General features: G+C 37.4%; 1 protein-coding gene across 3 annotated transcripts in view; it reads left to right on the top strand.

Moving 5' to 3' along the window:
• Positions 1-20,779, top strand: part of RNGTT (RNA guanylyltransferase and 5'-phosphatase) — a 343,904-nt gene that overhangs the window by 47,823 nt on the left and 275,302 nt on the right. For all 3 annotated transcript variants that reach the window (XR_013534377.1, XM_017971256.3, XM_002746807.4), the window contains exons 5-8: positions 4,485-4,560; positions 6,413-6,653; positions 16,269-16,378; positions 17,565-17,666. Coding sequence is in view for 2 of the 3 variants with exons in the window: in XM_017971256.3 (XP_017826745.1) it covers positions 4,485-4,560; positions 6,413-6,653; positions 16,269-16,378; positions 17,565-17,666 (529 nt within the window). In the remaining variant the exon portion in view is untranslated. The remainder of the gene's footprint in view (positions 1-4,484; positions 4,561-6,412; positions 6,654-16,268; positions 16,379-17,564; positions 17,667-20,779) is intronic.

The raw sequence follows: 20,779 nt of genomic DNA, 5'->3' as shown, positions 1-20,779 counted from the left end.
ACCTCACAGGGGTTTTCTGAATTTCTTATATTAGCAAGTTGACCTCTCTAGCAACTTTGGAGACATTTTTGTGGATTATATCCTCACATATGTTTTTTATGTTGCTTACTCTTTTCTCAGGAATACCAGTGGGTTGTATGTTTGGTCACTTTATATAATCCCATATTCCTTAGAGGCTTTGTTCATTTGTTGAATATTCTTTTTCTTTATTTGTATCTGACTCAGTTGCTTCAAAGGATTGGTCTTCAAGCTCTGAGATTCTTTCCTCTGCTTAGTATAGTCTGTTGTTAAGGCTTTTAATTGTATTTTGAAATTTCTGTGGTGAATTTTTCAATTCTAGAATTTTAGATTGGTTCTTCCTTAGTATTGCTATGTTATATTTCAAATCTTGGATTGTTTTTCTGGCTTCCTTAGATTGGGTTTCAGCCTTCTCTTGGGTCTTGTTGAGCTTCCTTGCCATCCATATTCTTTCCATGTCTGTAATTTTAGACATTTCAATCTGGTTGGGATCCATTGCTAGGGAGTATATGCGATCCTTTAGAAATAAGAAAACACTCTAACTTTTAGAATTGCCACAGTTCTTGCACTGATTACTTCTTGTCTGAGGGAACTAGTGCTTTTCCTTTTTGAATTTGCTGTTGATTGAATGGGCCTTTTTGTTTTTATGTATTATTTTCCTTAAGGGTTTGACTGTGGTGTGTGATATGTACCGTCAGTTGGCTTCATTTCTGGGTGCTTTCAGAGGACCAAGTCTCTGTGTGGGTTCCTGGGTTGTAGATAGGTTTTTGCAAGGGTTTCACAGGCTTTATATGTTGAAGCAGTGTATTTTTGTTTGGCGGTGTAATTAATTCAGCTGCTGTTGGTGCTTACACGTAAGGGCTCTTATGTTCTGAGTAAAGGCAGATAGGCTCTTACTCAGCTATGCATGCCCCCTTCTTATTTCATTGTGTCCTCAGCAGTGCTTGGGGAGAGGAGGCAGAGGGTAAGAGATGACTTTCCCTCCAAGTCTGTTCTTTTTTTTTTTTTTTTGAGGCGGAGTTTAGCTCTTGTTACCCAGGCTGGAGTGCAATGGTGTGATCTTGGCTCACCACAACCTCCGCCTCCTGGGTTCAGGCAATTCTCCTGCCTCAGCCTCCTGAGTAGCTGGGATTACAGGCACGTGCCACCATGCCCAGCTAATTTTTTTGTATCTTTAGTAGAGATGGGGTTTCACCATGTTGACCCAGGATGGTCTCGATCTCTTGACCTCGTGATCCACCCGCCTCGGCCTCCCAAAGTGCTGGGATTACAGGCTTGAGCCACCGCGCCCGGCCCCCCAAATCTGTTCTTAAGCCTTGGTGGCATCCCGCTCAACTACTGGCACTGTCTCGTGTTTCCTTTGCTCTAAGCAGGGCTTTGGTGGGCTTCTCTTCCTGCTCCCTTAAGTGTGATTCAAGCCAACAGTTAGGCCACCAGGAGACCTGAAACTCCTTAGGGACCTATCTGTCCCTAGTGCTTGTCAGTCAGAGTGGATTGTGGGGTACATCTGCAGGTGGTCAGGTCATGCAGTGAGTCAAGGGTGGTGGATCCTCAGGCAGGGAAGTGGCACTGTGTGTGTATAGTGACCATGGCCCAGGATTTGTAGCCCAGCAGCTAGCTGTGTGGCCCTCACAACTTGCACTCCGTGATCTCGTTGGCCTCTTTGTGATTTCTGTTTCAGGAGCAGGCCCAACCGGACCAGCCAGGCTTGTCTCAAAAGCCCTGCATGCCCAGTTTGTTGAGTCGCTTCGGATGTTCCAGGCCACAGGGCATCCTGGGGAAGAAACTTTGGCTGGCTGTCAGGCCACGCCCACCCTGCACTCATCTTCTGAGGAGAGGGATGCTCAGTTTCCATGCCACACTCTTCTCTGTGTTCTGAGAGTGAGGGCTCCTTTCCTGCCCAAGTTCAGGCTACAGATACTACAGCTCAATACTCCTGGGCAATGTGCTTGAGTCCTGGGGAGTTGGGACCACGCCTGCACATTCGTTGTCTGGCCCCTTGGGGTCAGGGACTGTCTGTGCTGAGAGTTATGAATTGCTCCCAGGCTGCCAGCAGAACACTCAGGTAGGGAAGTAGAGGCTGTTGTGTGGGCACCCTTTTGCAGGAGCAGCCAGGCAGGTAGTCTAGGGAGAGCTGGCAGGCATAGGGGCATGTGGATCAGAAACACTCTGGTCCTGTGGCAATGGCAGTCTTACTCTCTTTGCCCAGCAGAGAGCAGGAGCTGCAGCCACTCAGTACAAGCTGGAGAGCCTCGAGGGATGGGCCGTATGGTGCTGTTTTGCTGCAGCTCCACCTCGGTCTGTGGGGCTCATGGGTACGATCTTGTAGCTAGGATCACAGAGGACCACAGTGGGGTGTGGTGCCCCGGGTTCCTTCACTCACCCCTCCCTTAGGTCCAAACCAGAACCGGGTACCAGTCCTGGTGCCTCGTTACTCCAGGCGGTTCACCTTGCTTCCTCCCTCTTCAGCACTGTGTCTGCATTGCCTCTCTGTTGGCTTTCAGTGTTTTCTCTCAAAAGATCTGTTCAGAGTTGCAGAATTTTGTATTGTCAAGTTTTTGGTGGTTCAAAATATGGTGCTTTACTTGATATTTTGGTTCCTTTTTATAGAAGAGGTGTTTTTCAGCTGCGGTAGTTTACCATCTTGCCCAGAACTCCTTTTCATTTTCTTAATGATGTCTTTCAAAGAGCAAACTCTTACTATTTTGAAGTAGTCTAATTTATCAATATTTGTCTCCATTTCATGCTTTTTGTGTTTTAACTAAGAAACCTTTTCTACTCTAAGTTTGCAAAATTTACTCTTGTATTTTCTTCTAGAAGTTTTGTAAATCTCGCTAGTTTATTTCTATATTTGATCTTAGTTGCATTCTATAAGTATGATCTATATAGACAGAGAAGAATAATTTGTAGAAGGTAATGTTAGAAAGATACAGGCTGGGCATTGTGGCTCATGCCTGTAATCCCAGTGCTTTGGGAGGCTGAGGTGAGAGGATTGCATGAGCCCATGAGTTTGAGACCAGCCTGGGCAACATAGTGAGACCCTGTCTCTACCAAAAAATAAAAAAATAAAAAGAAATTTTTTTAGCTGGGTGCGGTGGTGTGAGCCTCTAGTTCTAGCTACTCTGGAGGCTGAGGTGGGAGAATCACTTGAGCCTAGGAGGTCAAGGCTGTGGTGAACCCTGATCGTGTCACCGAACTCCAGCTTGCGTGACAGAGTGAGATCCTGTCTCAACAAAAAAAGAGATACAGCTTAAATATCAGGATATCCTTTAACTAAATGAAAATATGAGGAAAAGTTTCATTTTGAGGACTGTAGGAGACTCAGGAATATTGTCATGTTTTAATTACTATTTTCAAAGTAGTTGTGCTAGTTCGTTTTCACAGTGCTGTAACGATACTACTTGAGACTGGGTAATTTACAAAGGAAAAAGGTTTAATTGACTCAGTTCTGAATGCCTGGAGAGGCCGCAGAAAACTTACAATGATGGTGGAAGGTGAAGCAGGCACATCTTACATGGCAAGGAGAGAGAGGGCTTGTCAAGAAAGAACTGTCAAACACTTACAAAACGGTCAGATCTCCTGAGAACTCACTATCAGAAGAACAGCAGAGGAGAAACCACCTCCATGATTCAGTTACCTCCCACCAGATCCCTCCCTCATGGGGATTGTGGGGATTACAAATTGAGATGAGATATGGGTGGGGACACAGAGCCAAACCTTATCAATAGTTAAAATGATCTTAAATATGTTCTGAAAAAGAGTTTAAGAAAATAAATTTCCTTTCTCAGCTGGTTTCTTTCTTCTAAAAGTTTATTTTGAAAGATTATAACCTAACCTGAAAATACAGCTCTTTGGTTTCTAGAGAGCTTCAAGGTAACTTTATTTTTATTGTACTATGTATCTATCAGTTAATTATTTTCTGTAGTTAGCCCCTTTGTTGATTATATTTAATTAGTATCACAGCCCATATCAATTTATATTTCTGTTAGTTTATTTGCTCTGTTCTAGTTTCTGGAGTTTAAAAATATGATTTGAGTGTCATGTAAATGTATGCCATTGATCATGAAGAGTTTTTTCTACTAGAGAAATTTATTTAAAGTTTGAGGATCAGAAGGCTCTTGTATGTATGTGTTTTATGTGTCCTTTTGAGTTGTGTGTTTGATGAAGATACCTCCTTGTTTAAAATGCTTGGAATCTTCTAGTTTTAGGAGAAATTGTTAAGCAGAGACAGTTTTAAATTAATAAACCTATATATTACACTTAAACTTCTAGCTAGCAATAAATTAGGTTCTAAGCAATTTAAACTGACAAGTTATCAAGTTATAAGAGGTGTTTTAAGTTTTTCAAAAAAGTGTTATTACTTTGTAAACTAGCTGAAATGTTTTGATTGCAGGTTGGAATTTTAAAGTAAATGTGGCCTCTGAAGTGTTTTATTAATTTTAAACCAAAGCTACTTTATTTTCTAGGTGTTCATTGTACTCATGGCTTCAATCGCACTGGCTTCCTCATATGTGCCTTTTTGGTGGAGAAAATGGATTGGAGGTATTTGTATCTTGTTATAATGGAAGATGTATTTTGTAATAAAAATTTATTGTTATTTTAGTTGCAGAATTTTGTGTTGTCAAGTTTTTGGTGAACTCATGATTAATGTAATTTGAACTGCTTTTCATTTTAGATATGGTTAATCTTTATATTACTATTACCTGGTGTGTGTGTGTATGTGTGTGTGTGTGCGCGTGTGTGTCTGTGTGTATGTGTTTTTTTTTTTTTTTTGAGACAAAGTTTCCTCTGTCATCCAGGCTGGACTGTAGTGGTGTGACCATGGCTTATTGCAACCTTCACCTCTTGGGGTCAAGCAATCCTCCTACCTCAGCCTTGCAAGTAGCTGGGACCACAAATGTGTGCCATCTGTGCCTGGCTAGTTTTTCTTTTTTTGTCTAGTGATGAGGTCTCCCTGTGTTACCCAAGCTGGTCTTGAATTCCTGGGCTCAAGTGATCCTCTGCCTTTGGCCTCCCAAAATGTTGGGATTATAGGCATGTAATCACGTCCAGCCCACCATACCCAGCCAGGTGTTTTGTGTTAACTAGCAAAACACTTTGAGTGCTTATAAATTTCATAAACTATGTATTTACTTTTTCAGATTTTTTTCTTTCTCTTATGGAACTGAGGCAGATTCTTTCAAAATTGTTTATTTGTATCTGGCTTTGGAAATAACTATTATTGTTCTTTACCTTTTAAATACAGGTAATGCATCCCTTATCTGAAATGCTTGGGAGTAGATGTGTTTTGGATTTTTTTTTTGCATTTTGGAATATTTGCATTTTACTTACCAGTTGAGCATCCCTAATCTGAATATACAAAATCAGAAATGATCTAGTCAGAAATGATCTAGTGAGCCTCTCTTTTGAGCTTCCCATCAATGCTCAAAAGTTTTGGGTTTAGGAACATTTAGGATTTCAGATTTTTGGACTAGGGACACTCAACCGATAAGTTTTTTTATAGCTGTTGAGTACTAGGAAAAGTTTATAATGATATATAAGGAAGTATTTTTTGGGAGAGCATTACTCCATTTAAGCCAATCAGCATGTCCTTATTGAGCATCTGTTATTCTTTTTTTGTTTTTTTTTTTCTTTTTTACTTCCTCTAACACAGATCATAGGAAACAAGAACATCTGTTATTCTTGAAGTGTGTTTTTAGATCCTGAGAGATTACGACTTTAATTACCTGATATTCTTAAGAGAATATATCACTGAATTTTCTTGTTGACTGATGGAATGTCATTATTTATGTTTACAAAGGCTTCCACACAGTTGGTCCTTTTTTGAATATAATCAGGTGAAGTACACATATGGTTTTGCATTTTGCAGCACACATTGTTGGTCATTCTATACTGCATGTCTTTTCCAGCTCTGATCATTCAGATGCTCTCCATAATGACCCCAGGTTCCTATGTCAGATGCAGCCTATGCTTATCCTCTTTTTGGTGATCTAGATTCTTAGTGCCTGGATCTGTTGAAAGTTCCTGTAAAATCAATATGCTTTTACTTTTGCTCACATTTTTTTTTTTGACTGATTTTTTTCTTGCAGAGTGAGACCTCAACCTTCAGTACTTTATTTAAATTCTTCACAGACCCTATCCAGGCTTCTACTGCACACTCATAGCAATTTACTTTTAGAAATTCAGAATTTTCAGAATACCTTATACTAAAACCTTTCCAGAATGAATTTGTCCCTTAATAGATTGAATGACTTGAGGGTGAGGATTGTGATTTGTCCATTTTATAAACTTCTGTGTTACTGTATAGGGAGCCTTGAATATAATAAGTGAATTTTTGATAAGCCTGCATAAATGGAGGATAGTGAGGAAATTGCACGGTGTTTGTTTCCCATAGTATCGAAGCAGCAGTTGCTACTTTTGCCCAAGCCAGACCACCAGGAATCTATAAGGGTGATTATTTGAAGGAACTTTTTCGTCGATATGGTGACATAGAGGAAGCACCACCCCCACCTCTATTGCCAGATTGGTGTTTTGAGGATGATGAAGATGAAGATGAGGATGAGGATGGGAAGAAGGAATCAGAACCTGGGTCAAGTGCTTCTTTTGGCAAAAGGAGAAAAGAACGGTTAAAACTGGTAATGTTTAAAAATATTATCATAGGTTTTATTTCTTCTTCGGCAAGCTTATTGAGATTTATGAAAATGGAATATTGTCCGTGTTTCTTTAGCTAGGCTTGTCAGTTGATTCATCCTAGCTCTTTCTAAAAAGATTTTTTTTTTTTGAGACAAGATTTTGCTCTGTTGCCCAGGCTGGGGTGCAGTGGCAGCCTTGACCTCCTGGGCTCAAGCGATCCTCCCACCCCAGCCTCCTGAGTAGCTGGGACTGCAGGCACCTGCCACCATGCCTGGCTAATTTTTAATTTTTTCATTTTCTGTAGAGAAGGGTCTCACTTTGTTGCCCAGTTTGAATTTGAACTCCTGGGCTCAAGTAATCCTCCTACCTTGGCCTCCCAAAGTGTTGAGATTACTGGCATGAGCCACTGTGCCTGGCCTCTAAAGATTCTTAATAGTCACGAGTCTGTCTTTTCAAGGAGAAAAATTATGTGAATTTCTCCTGTTTTTGTTTTTTAGGGAAACCAAATAACTTTTGAATATTAGATTGAGAACTGTTTCTTTACAAAGTATTGTGGGATTTCAACTAAATACCTAGTGAATATTTTTACTAATGCTTTACAAAATTGTCATATAGTTAAAATAACTTTACATGTGAATTCTGTATCCTCCTTCATGGGTGATGTTTTTATGCTTTCCATAAAATTAAATCAAGAAGACTCAGTTCTTCTCTAGACAACCTTTAATAGAAATAAAAGGACTAACCATAAATATGAGGAGTTATCTTCTTTTCCTGGGGGATAGAGGAACTGCTGAGAGGAAAAGTACTGATTGTACTTGTACACACACAAGTATACAAGTGTAAAGCCAAAGGGAAAAGTTAGGGAAAGCATGGAGGTAATTGTGTTAAGGAAATTGTTAAGGCTCATGTTATATTATGGTTGAGTGGTATACACTGCAACTCATTTATTAATAGACAGTGGTTCACAGGCAAGGAAATTAATACTTTATTTATATAAACCATGTAAGTTATTTTTGGCTTAGAATAGAAACATTGTTTTAATTGCATTTACACATTTTAAATTTCAGGACTGTAAGGATACTGAAAAGTATAAATTGCTTTGAAACATAGAAATAATTTCAAAAATAATGTATTGTTTTAGTCTAATTTTTGTTTCCTGAGTTTTAGATACCTGAAATTATGGAGTCATATACCTGGAAAAATAACAATCATATTCTAAGGAAACTTCAATCAGCAGCATAGCATAAAATATGTTTTGTTTATTTGTCTGTTTTGGGAGACAAGGTCTCAACTCTGTAGCCCAGGCTGGAGTGTGGTGGCGTGGTTATGGCTCACTAGTGGCAGCCCAGCCTTAACCTTCCCGGGTTTAGTGATCCTTCTACCTCAACCTCCCGAGTTACTGGGACTACTACAGTCTATCTCTTACAAACATCTTGCTGGGTTTCATTTATTCAGACAACAGTTTTTGCCTTATGATTTAGTCCATGTACATTTCATGTAAAGATGAGATTCAAGTTGTCTTGCTGTTTTTTTGTACCACTGGTGGTATGTTCCTTTCTTGCCTTCTTTGTGGTTGCTTTTATTCTTCTATCACTGCAACCCATTGCTTGTTGACTATACATTCTTTTACTTTTTTTTATTAGTTACTCAAGATTTCATTATACATCTTTGACTTTTTAAAGTCTAGTATATGTTAGTACTTTTGTCACTTTTTAGACAACGTGAAAATCGTATATATCTATTTTTTGAGACAGGGTCTCACTCTGTCACCCAGACTGGAGTGGCTTTTTTATAGCTCACTGCAGCTTTAGACCCCTGGGCTCAAGGGATCCTCCTGCCTCAGCCTGCCAAGTATCTGCGATTACATATCTGTGCCATCTGTATTATACCCTGATAATTTTACTATTATTATTATTATTTTTTTTTTTTTGAGACCGAGTTTTGCTCTTGTTACCCAGGTTGGAGTGCAATGGTGCGATCTCGGCTCACCGTTCCTCTGCCTCCTGGGTTCAGGCAATTCTCCTGCCTCAGCCTCCTGAGGGATTACAGGCACGCGACACTGTGCCCAGCTAATTTTTTGTATTTTTAGTAGAGACGGGGTTTCACCATGTTGACCAGGATGGTCTCGATCTGTTGACCTCGTGATCCACCTGCCTCGGCCTCTGAAAGTGCTGGGATTACAGGCTTCAGCCACCGTGCCCGACCCTTATTATTTTTTTTGTAGAGATAATGTCTTGCTATGTTGGCAGGGATGGTCTTCAACTCCTGGCCTCAAGTAATCTTGCTGTCTTAGCTTCCCAAAGTAGTAAGATCATAGGTGTGAACTGAGTCAGTGCGCTTGTCCAAGAATTTTACAACCTTTTATTCCATTTACTTCTTCCTGTCTTTTTTGCTATTGTGTATTAAATTCTGTGTATATTTTAAACCCCAATGAGACTTTTTTTTTTTTAAAGAGACAGTTATCTCACTGTCATCCAGGCCGGAGTGCAGTGATGTGATTTTAGCTCACTGTACTTTGAACTTCTGGGCTCAAGCTATCCTCTCATCTCAGCCTCCTGAGTAGCTGTGACTACAGGTGTGTGCCACCATGCCTGGCCATGACATTTTTATTCAGTTAATATTGGTTAGATATACCCACGTATTTCCCCTTTCTACTGCTCTTCATTCTTTTATGTATTTTTGTGGTTCCATTTTGGATAGTTTTCCTTCTAACTGAAGACCTTCATGTAGTATTTCCTTCCATGTGGGTGTGTTGTGGTGCATTATTTTAGTATTTGTGTGAAATTGTCTTTTTTGACATCATTTTGAGGAGTGTTTCTTCTGAGTATGAAATCAGGGTACTTGGCTGGGTGTGGTAGCTCATGCCTATAATCCCAGCGCTTTGGGAAGCCGAGGCGGTTGAATCATAGGGCCAGGAGTTTGAGACCATCCTGGCCGACATGGTGAACCCTGTCTCTACTAAAAATACAAAAAATTAGCTGGGTATAGTGGTGGGTGCCTGTAATTTCACCTACTTGGGAGGTTAAGGCAGGAGAATTGCTTGAACCCAGAAGGCTGAGGTTGCAGTGAGCTAAGATCATGCTACTGCACTCCAACCTGGGCAATAGAGTGAGACTCCAAAAAAAAAAAAAAATTGGGGTGCCTGACAGTTATTTTTTTTCCAGCACTTTGAATATTTCATGCCAGAATTTCTTTCTGTTTAGAAGTTGCTTCTTTGAAGGTACTTTTTTATTGTTTTTGATTTTCAGTAGTTTTACCATGATATTTCTACTTGTGGTTTTCTTTGTATTTATTCTGCGTGGTGTTTGTAGAGATTCTTAAATATGTGGTTGGATTTCTTTTCCCAGTTCGTTGTAGACAGTTTTTGACTGTTATCTTTTCAAGTATTGTTTCAGATCCATTCTTTCTTCTAGAGCTCAACCTAATACCAGTAAGCCTTTAAAAAAATTTTTTTTTTTTGGGAGACAGAGTCTTGCTCTGTCACCCAGGCTGCAGTGCAGTGTTGTGATCTTTGCTTACCAAAATCTCTGCCCTCCCGGGTTCAAGTGATTCTCCTGCCTCAGCCTCCCAAGTAGCTAGGATTACAGGTGTGCACCACCACACCCAGCTAATTTTTGCATTTTTTGTAGAGAGTGAGTTTCACCATGTTGGCCAAGCTGGTCTCAAGCTTCTGACCTGAGACGATCCACCTGCCTTGGCCTCCCTGAGTGCTAGGATTACAGGCGTGAGCCACGGTGCCTGGCCTAAAAAAAAAAATTAAAAACTATCTCATGTGTTCTTTTCCATACGTTTATCCTTTTGTTTGTTTTTTAGTTTGTATATTTTCTTTTTTTTTTGAGACAGAGTCTCCTCCCTCTGTGGCTCAGGCTGGAGTGCAGTGGTGCAATCTTGGCTCATTGCAACCTCTGCCTCCTGGGTTCGAGCAATTCTCCTGCCTCTGCCTCCTGCATGGCTGGGACTACAGGCCAATGCCACCATACCTGGTCAGTTTTTGTATTTTTAGTAGATACAGGGTTTTACCATGTTAGCCAGGCTTGTGTGGGGTCTCCTGACCTCAGGTGATCCACCTGCCTTGGCCTCCCAAAGTGCTGGGATTACAGGCCTGAGCCACTGTGCCTCGCCTAGTTTGGAGATTTTCTTCTGACCTATCTTGGCCTTTACTAATGTCCTCATTAAACTTTGTCTAAGCTGCTGCTAAACTCATCCATTGACTACTTAATTTTAGTTATTTTACTCTCACTCCTGGAATTTCCATTTGATTTTTAAAAAAATCATCTTCAGTTCTCTACTGGAATTCTTCATCTTGTCATTTCAGATTTTGAAAACATTAATCCCAGTTTTTTAAAAGCCTGTGTCAAATAAAAAATAAACCTTATATGTAGGTCTCCTGTGAAACTTTATCGGTATTTCTTCTCAGGTCCTTTTGATAGGTAGTCAATTGTAGGGTTTTTTTTCATACTTGAGTGTTTTTTATTAAATACTAGATGTAGTTTATGAAAAATTGTGGAAATAATTTGAGGCTCTGGTCATGTTGTTTTTCCTTAGAGGGGATTTACTTTTGCTCCTATAGAGAGGAGCCGAATAATGTCTTAATTAAGGATTGAGCTATTAGAAACCAGACTTTAGGTTTGGGGGACTGGTCTATCTATTTTTGCTTCACTCTTATTCCTAGAGTACAGCCTTTGAGGATCTTAACTGAAAGTGTGGGGAATTAAACTGGACTCCTCTTACTTGATGACCTGTAACTCCAGTTTTTATTTCCCATTCTTGCAATATTGCTGAAATTTCTGTTTGGTTTCTTAGTGTCTTACTACTGTTTTTGAAACAGTGCCTGTACAGGAGAGTCCCAGAAGGGAAAAGCTGTAGGAGATGTCTAGCTCACCTTTCTGGGCTTCCCTCCCTCTTGAGATTTTGGCTCTTCAAGTCCTTATTGCCTTTCTTTCCCCCCCTTTTTTTTTGAGGGAATCTCACTCTGTTGCCCAGGCTGGAGGGCAGTGGCATGATCTCAGCTCAGGTTCAAGTAATTCTCCTGCCTCATCTTCCCAAGCAGCTGAGATTACAGGCACCTGACACCAATGCCCGGCTAATTTTTGCATTTTAGTAGAGACAGGGTTTCACCATGTTGGTTAGGCTGGTCTCGAACTCCTGACATCAAATGATTGCACCCCCCACCCCCCTCAGTCTCCCAAAGTGCTGGTACTACAGGTGAGAGCCACCACGTCCGGCCTGATTTATTGCCTTCTAATTCTCTGAGGTCTTCAAATGAATTATTTAACATTTTGTTCAGCTTTTTTTTGTGGCTATAAAATTAGTCTAATTAGGCTGGGTGCATTTGCTCACACCTGTAATCTTAGCACTTTGGGAGGCTAAGGTAGAAGGATGGCTTGAGCTCAGGAGTGAGACTAGCCTGGGCAACATAGTGAGACCTCGTATTTACAAAAAATTAAAAAATTAGCCAGGTGTGGTGGTGTGTGCTTGTAGTCTCAGTTACTTATGAGGCTGAGGTGAGAGGATTGCTTGAGCCTGGGAGGTTGAGACTACAGTGAGCTGTGATCATGTCACTGTACTTCAGCTTAGGTGACAGAGTGATAGGCTGTCTCAAAAAAAAAAAAAAAAAAAGTCAAAGTAAACTAACTTGCCATTGACAAAAGCAGAAACCTTCTTCTCTCTTTTTGGAGAAAGCAATTAGGCTTGATTTCTAACTGTTATGAGATGGTGATTTTTGAGAATGTTTGTGCTTATACCTCCAAAGGCCGAATTAGGAAAAAAAAATCTAAAACTTTATGTAGCATTTTGGTAATTTTTTTTTTTTCAAATCATAATTAGTAGATCCTAAAATTATTAAATATTTTACTCATATAAGTAATAAAGATTAAAGAACATTAATCTTTATTAAAGAAAGTTAGAAAATGAAAGAAACAACTTACAATCCTTCAACTTTCATACTACCACTGGCATTTTCGTCTTAGAAGAATTTTTTCCTATTTACTTATCTATTTATTTATTTAACTTTAAAACATACACAGATGACTTAAAGATTAGAGGTTTTTTTTTTTTTGTAAAATATAAATGCAAACATCTAGGAGTATATAGTGTTAAAAGACAAATTATCTTCATTCTCAAGCCAGTTGCTGTCTACTTTTTGGTTATTCTTTCTGTGCATATGTGGGGTGAGTAGTAGAATGAAATTATCAAGCTGGAGGATCTAGCTAAGAAATCCTTCCAGCGTGCAGCATGAAAAGTTTAGACTCTCTTGCTGCAAGTAGCAGAAAATAACTTAAATTAGCTTAAATAGTAAGGATACTTATTCATGAGTAAATTGTAGAATTCAGGCACTGGAATATAGCCAGATTTTAGGATGGTATTGGAACCTGGACCTGGAAAGTTACCTAGAACCTAGTTTCTGCTATTTCTTCTTAATATCGCTGCTTTTGTCCCTTTATTTGTATCAGTCTTCTCATTGTCTCTGTCTCAAGACTGGCTCTTTTTGATTCCTCATTTTCCTGGGAGATTATTAACTGTCTCAAAGCTTCTAAGATAATCCGTTACAATTTTAGCCATATTCAGAGACTAACTGCCTGTCTCTGAATCCCAATTCCAAATTACCAGGAGAGAGAATCTGAAGACATCTTCTTTATTCATCTTTTGAGCGCATGCATTACTAAGTTAAAAGAGTATGACTTCACGACTATAATCCCAGCACTTTGGGAGGCCGAGGTGGGTGGATCACGAGGTCAAGAGATTGAGAGCATCCTGGTCACATGGTGAAACCCCGTCTCTACTAAAAAAACAAAAAATTAGCTGGGCACGGTGGTGCGTGCCTGTAATCCCAGCTACTCAGGAGGCTGAGGCAGGAGAATTGCCTGAACCCTGGAGGCGGAGGTTGCGGTGAGCCGAGATCGCGCCATTGCACTCCAGCCTGGGTAACGAGCGAAACTCCGTCTCAAAAAAAAAAAAAAGAGTATGACTTACATGTATGTTGCTTGCTCCTTGAATTGAGTCTGAGATTATTTCTTTGAATAAAACAATTAATGTATTTTTCTCATTATGAAAATACATTTATTGTGCATACATACTTGTATACATTTTCTCAACACACACACACACGCACAGTTCTCTCTCACATAAATTGCCCCCATCTTCTGTAATTATTTACTAAATTTCTGTCTAAAGGATCACTCATTTCTGTTGTGATAGCCATGTAGATTTTAATTTTAAGGCTAGTAGGCTCTGTTTATGAAATATATTTTTATAAACATACTTTTTTTTACTTTCGATTTTTGTTTTCTCACAAACAGAAATAGTAATTTGTTGAAAAGGAAAATAAATGTCAGTGACTTTAATACCCAATTATAGTATGTTCACAATAGTTCCAGACCTAAGACATTGCTATTTATAATTTTTTTAAATTAATTATTTTTTATTTTTATAAATGGAGACAGGTCTCACTATGTTGCCCAGGCTGGTCTTGAACTCTGGGGCTCAAGCAGTCCTCCTGACTCAGTCTCCCTCCCAAAGTGCTGGGATTATGGGCATTAGTCACCACACCTGGCCACTGTTTAGTGGTGATCTTTCTTGGAGTTATTACATAATTTTAAATGATATAAAAATGGTGTTTTGTCAGAGGAAACTATTGTGGTAACATTAAATAGCAAATTATGTTAGCCTAAAGTTACTAAGTATAATTTGTGTATGAAGTGTATCACACTTTTTTTATTGGACTTACTTCTGCCTTTCTTTTTACTTAGTAATATTTGTTCTGGAAGAAAATAAAGGAAGTTAAAAAAGAAGATGCATTGTAGGCAAGATTAAGGAACAAGAACAATAAATGGATGACAGACATTTACTGGATGATTTTGGTTAACTTTTATAAACAAACTCAATAGTTGTTAGATCTGTACTGATGCTCAGTATTTATTGGCTCTGCTAAATTAAAGATATTCATCTTATTCAACTCTATAGAAATGTTTTAAAAATATTTCTGTGGTAATATTGTGGGAAAGTGCTTGGTTGAATGTTGATCACATTTTTTGTGCGTTAGTCCTTTTTATTATTTGTTAAAAGAAATAATGTTTGTGTTTTTAGTAGTAACTTATGTTAATTTGGCCTTTGCTTTTTTATTTTGCCTGTTTCAGAAATTAGTGTAAATTTCTTAACTTTGCAGAGGAAATACATGTTGATAAATGAAGCTAGATACTTTCTTCATGTAAAACTTAAAAAGAACATCTCATGCTGTTAATGCCATCAGAATTAAGATGCTTAATATTGAACTCTCTAAAAAGAAGTGTTCTCTTTTAAATTAGCATGATAAGATAATTTTATAAGGCTATTGAAATTATCTGAGCACTCTCAATAAGTAAATATAGACCTCACCTACCTGGTTGAGCTTTCTTTTAAAAATACTCTTTTTTTCTTTCTTTAGTGGTTGTACTTAATGATAGGTATGGTTTTAAACAGAAATGTCATTGGCTAGTACAGAGAGGTAACGGTATAATGGGAGAGGGATAGTACTCTTTGATCCATTGGCTCATGAAATTCTTAAATTATAGTTATTTAGGGAAAGCAAAGTAGAAGGCTGCTAAGTACAAAAACTGGTAAAAATTAGGGGGACAGTAAGTAGGACTAGTGTCTGCTAAAAGCATTCAGGATTCTTCTAGATTTGATAAGAATGTGTGTGAATGAAATATTAAGTGTTCTTTTTTCCTTTCTCAAGTGGCTTAGGTTGCCAGGTCTTTGCCAGAAGGTTGAACATTGTAGCTTGTAGACTATATTTTTTATTCCCTAATTATATTAACAGCTAGAATGGTTTCATAGATTTTTCTTAAGACTGATGCCAGCCCTTTTATGACCTGAAAAGAACTGTAGCATACATCTAGACTATTTTCTTAGGTTTTAAAATTTCCAGAAATATTCCTTATTTGTTTGATATTCTCCATCTGCTTTATTTCGCTGTGATATTTCAAATATGTAGCTTCGAGTTAAAAAGTTCAGATTAAAAATTCTATGATGAGTAATATTTTGTTCTATTAATATGTTAATATATCCAGTAACTGTGGCTTAGCCACTTTGCCTACACTGTTATTCTAGTTTACAAAGGTATAGGTTTTGGTGTTTATCCCCTCACTCATATTTGACTATATTTCACTCATAATGGCACAACTCTTTCCCTTTTTTCTCCACTGGTGATTGGTATAGTGTAGGCCTGTTCAAATTCTGTCTTTTACTGCTTGATTTACATAAAATCTTTATGTCTTATTTATTCATCTGTGAAATAAATATAATCTATTTTCCAGTGTAATAAGGATTAGAGAGAATGTTTGTAAGATGCCAGACATTCTGCTTGGCTTTCAGTAAATGGTAGATAAATTATTATTAGCATTATGATTTGAGAAGTGCCTGGAGAGTACATATGTGTATTGAAAACCATATGCTGGATTTAGGGAAACTAGTGTACAATGATCCTAGGGGAGTTTATTCAGCAGACCATTTCTGTTAGATATATTGACTTGCCAAGATTTGTGAAAACAAACTGATTTATCTCTCAGTCTCTTCTTTGTAAATGGATTTGAACTCTAATAAAATATTTTTCTTTTCCTTGTTTTTCCTTTTTTTTAAAGGGCGCTATTTTCTTGGAAGGTGTTACTGTTAAAGGTGTAACTCAAGTAACAACACAACCAAAGTTAGGAGAGGTACAGCAGAAGTGTCATCAATTCTGTGGCTGGGAAGGGTAATAAATATTTTAAAAATTTGAATAAAATTTATAAGTTTGCAACACTTAAAATTAACACAAGTATTGACATATCTTCTTGGCTCTTTGAAGTTAGTATGTTTGCAGTAGAATTCTTTAAAGGTGTCAGAGTTCTTTCAAGACTATTAATGTAATAACCAGAGAGTTGAGTCAAAGTTAGATGACTCACATATTTTCCTAAATTAATGGAGAATTATTATTTTCATTGTCTACTATTTGTTTCATGTCTTTGACTCTACTGCTGCTGATTGTTTGAGCTAGTCTCTCAATTTGTTAAGAGAGGAGAGGTGAAATTTGGATCTGCCCTATTTTCCAGTTTTTCTGTAATCAGAAATCTGGGAAAATCAGCTTTAAATATATTCAAGTTGTGGTATTCCCTGCCATGACTTGAAAATATCTTTCAGACATTTTGTAGTGGATTCACGAGAGCATTCATTGCTCTTATTTGTTGCTCTCAGGTCTTGGTCTGTGGTCATTTCTGCTGATCATTGTTATCTGTGGTAAATAATTGTAATACAGTTAAACATAAGGAAAAAGAATTATTAATTGTTAAAAATTCCTAACATAAATTCCTAATGTAAAGAACTTTTAGTACTGTTACATAAATACTAGATAAGTCCACTAGAAGTAGTTTTAACTAAAATATGAAAATAATGAAGAAATAAGATCGGTTTTAATGTTGTGGTAAACCCTTGCCCATGTACCTTAATCTTGATCTACTGTTTTGTCACTTCTGGGTATCTTTTGAGGAGCAAGTTGCCAACCTTGCATTATGTCAGGTTGGCAGTGTCATGTTGGAGAAATATGGGGTCTGAATATCATGTAAGGTAATTAAGCCAAGATTTAAACTTCTTCCTAAAGTACAATACTTATACACATACCTGCTTTACTATTTACATCATGTATACTAATATTTTTGAATTAGCTCAGTAATTACACTGTAGCAGTGGTAATTTAGAACTCTGTTAACTTGCATTCTGAAATGTCAAGAAAGTGATAGTCTTTTGTTAGTATTTTTGTGTAAGCAGATGTTATTCCAGTTGACATTAATCTCATGATAGGGAGAACATTGTGATAAACGTGTGATTCATTTGAGATTGGTTTAAGACATGTATTGCTTTGTATGAATACCAGCCACAATAGTAATGCCGTGTTCTTCTTTAAGGTCTGGATTCCCTGGAGCACAGCCTGTTTCCATGGACAAGCAAAATATTAAGCTTTTAGACCTGAAGCCATATAAAGTAAGCTGGAAAGCAGATGGTACTCGGTAAGTTAGACTTCTAAAAAAAAAAAAAAATTATACAAATAACCCTAATGCTTGAAGAATATTGCTTTGTTGTTAGGAAAGTTTGCACTCTGGAGAGTATGACTTTCTGATGTGGACAGCAAGATAAACATTTCAAAAAATTGTATATTTTTTGGTTTGCTAGCATTCTAAGCTATATAATATAGTTATCTCTCACTGCTAAATTTTTGGTTTCAGAGCTTAGTTAGTTTAATATAAATCTGTAACTACATGTTAAGTTTGAAAATGTTTTTATCTTAATGTTACGATTTTTGGTATGTCTGTTCCCCACTACCTTGTTTTTTAATGATATTGGACATGTCAAAGTTAACAGGTAAATTGCCGGTTTATAATCTAAAAATGATGAACTCTCTCTGATTCGTTCTGTATTTTACTCCTTTGAATAATTGCCTTATTCTTCTTTTATACTTGTAAGGTTGTTGCATTATTACAACAAAGCTTAGTTTCAAATTTTATATTTCTAAGGTTTAAGATGTTTTAAATTTGAGAGAGTTTTGCTCTATCACTCAGGCTGGAATGCAGTGGCACCATCAAGGAACACTGCAGCCTTGAACTCCTGGGCTTAAGCAATCCTCTCACCTCAGTCTCCTGAGTTAGTAGCTCAGCCTCCTGAGTAGCTGGGATTATGGGAATTGCCACCCTGCCTGGCTAATTTTTGAAACTTTTGTAAGGACGAGATCTCCTTATGTTGCCCAGGCTGGTCAAGTTACTAGTAGAAATTTTATTCTTCCTCAGCAACATTTTCCTTTTTCTTTTGTAATCCATGTTTTTTGGATCCATTGCAGTTTTGCTATATGTACGTATTCATTCAGCAAATGTTATAAATAGTTGAAATAATTATTTTAACAGATATAAGCATATAAGTCATTAACTAATAATAAAATGTTTTAGAATAACTAGAAGTACATATATATTAGCGTTTAAGTGTTATTTAGAAGAAAGATTCTATTTAATTTTTATGAGTTTTTGAACATCTTATGTGGCAGTTACACTCTTTGTATTGTGCCATCTCCATCCACATTTAACGTGTAGTTACCTTAAGAGATATATATGTAGACGAGAAGTGGAACAGATACAACTTGTTTTCAATATTAGGTGAATATAATGATATTTTAATGTGATATGCTTTCCAGATGTTTAAATATTTTATTATATTTGATTTTTACTGGGAATATGTAAAAATGTTTTCATTTATTTTGCTATCTGCCTTTGCTGGAAATAACTTTTCCCCTCAGTTTAGCATTTTTTAGCTTTTCTAGGGTATTTTATAGGTAAGACAGATTCATTTGACAAAGTTCAGAAAATAATATTAAAAAAAGAAGAAAATAAAAGAGAAATTTTACCACCTAGAGAATAGCATACCATCATTATGGTATTGATCTTTTTCTCTGGGTTATATAGCAGTTATGGTTTTTATTATTAATGCTTTGTGTACTAATTCAAGTGGTGAAAATAACAAGTATTTGATATTTATATGCTTATTTGTTTATATTATTTTGAATTTCCATAATGAACTAGCCTTAAAAATTAATAATGCCTAATACAGAATTCAAACAGTATAGAAGTAAAATGAAAAAATGTGCCTTGTGTACTTGCAGCAGTTATACAAAGACAGATATAGTTATAGATCCATATACAGATAATTTTGATCATTTACTTCTTCTGCACTCTTTCCTGTGCATATGTGTTTTTAATGGATAAATGAAAATTAGCCTTTCTGCTTATTTTCAGAATACTAAAATTATATTTTATATCTAAAAATGGTGAACTCTCTCTATTCTGTATTCTCTCTCTGTTGGGTTAGATTATGTTCAGAATCTATTAAATTGGTAGTAAGGATGTTGTTGAGACATACATTTTAGTGGATATGTAAAAATGTCTTAAATGGGTTTATTACCTACCTCTTTGAGTGGGTAAAGAGTGGAAAATGTGAGGTCAAGGTGTCTATCTCTAGGCTTTACATTACAAAATGAACTCAGGATTTGGGATTGAGGCATAGATTTAACCTGTTAGAAGTTTCATATTTTAGGTACTCCTTTTTTTCTTCCTTTCTGTTAAAGTTTATTTTATGTTTTTGAGACAGGGTCCTTACTGTGTTGCCTAGGCTAGAGTGCAGTGGCACGATTGCTCACTGCAACCTCGACCTCCTGGGCTCAAGCCAACTGCCCACCTCAGCTTCAAGTAGCTGAGATTACAGACAGGTGCCACTATGCCCAGCTAATTTTTAAAATTTTGGTAGAGATATAGTCTTGCCATGTAGCTCAGGCTGGTCTTGAACTCCTGGGCTGTGGTGATCCTCCCGCCTTGGCTTCCCAAAGTGTTAGGATATGGGCATGAGCCACCACTCCTGGCCTTAGATACTCTTTACTTTCTGTATTGCTTTCTTCACACTGTATCTTGGTAAGCCTTGGGCAAAGTAATAAATACTGCAAAATTTGTATCTTGTTTCTACCATCCAACTTTTACTGATTTTTTTTTCCCTCCTCTGTAGTTGTGTCACCTTTCTCCGTGTCTCAGTATTGTTAGACCCCTAGATGATTGGCTAAAGTAATTTTTTGTGAAGTAATTGGCTAAGATGTTTTGATTGATAATGGAAATAATTAATTTCTCCTAGAACCAGGCTTCTCCAAAACCAAAAGAAAACTCATATTTATTGAATACCTACTCTGTTTTAGGATACTTTATTCTGGGAGAAAGGAAATTTTGCAATATGTTTCTGGACCAGTGCAAAATCTTTCTTTTGTGCAGTAGAATTTAAGTCTGTTAGCATGGAAGAGGGACTTTCTGTGACTGAATAAGGTGAAAAGAGCCTGAGGAGGCTGTAGAATGGTTTTGGAAGCAATGAAATCAGAATAGCTGATTAATAGCTGTGAACCCTGGACTCCATTGTCATTAAAGCTATGTCAGGATAGAGTGTGGGATTTCTTTTCACTACCCTTATTTCATAATTTAATGGCAATTTGTTATGTCTAGTAAGGATATTTAAACCAAGGATCTCTGAAATTGAGTATAATAGGAAACCTGGATATAGTTAACAATAAAAGGGTATTGTGTAAGAATTTTGCATTAGCCTG

This window comes from Callithrix jacchus, chromosome 4 (assembly GCF_049354715.1).
Source record: "Callithrix jacchus isolate 240 chromosome 4, calJac240_pri, whole genome shotgun sequence".
Classification (NCBI taxonomy): domain Eukaryota; kingdom Metazoa; phylum Chordata; class Mammalia; order Primates; family Cebidae; genus Callithrix; species Callithrix jacchus.
This window is presented reverse-complemented; position numbering and strand designations above follow the sequence as displayed.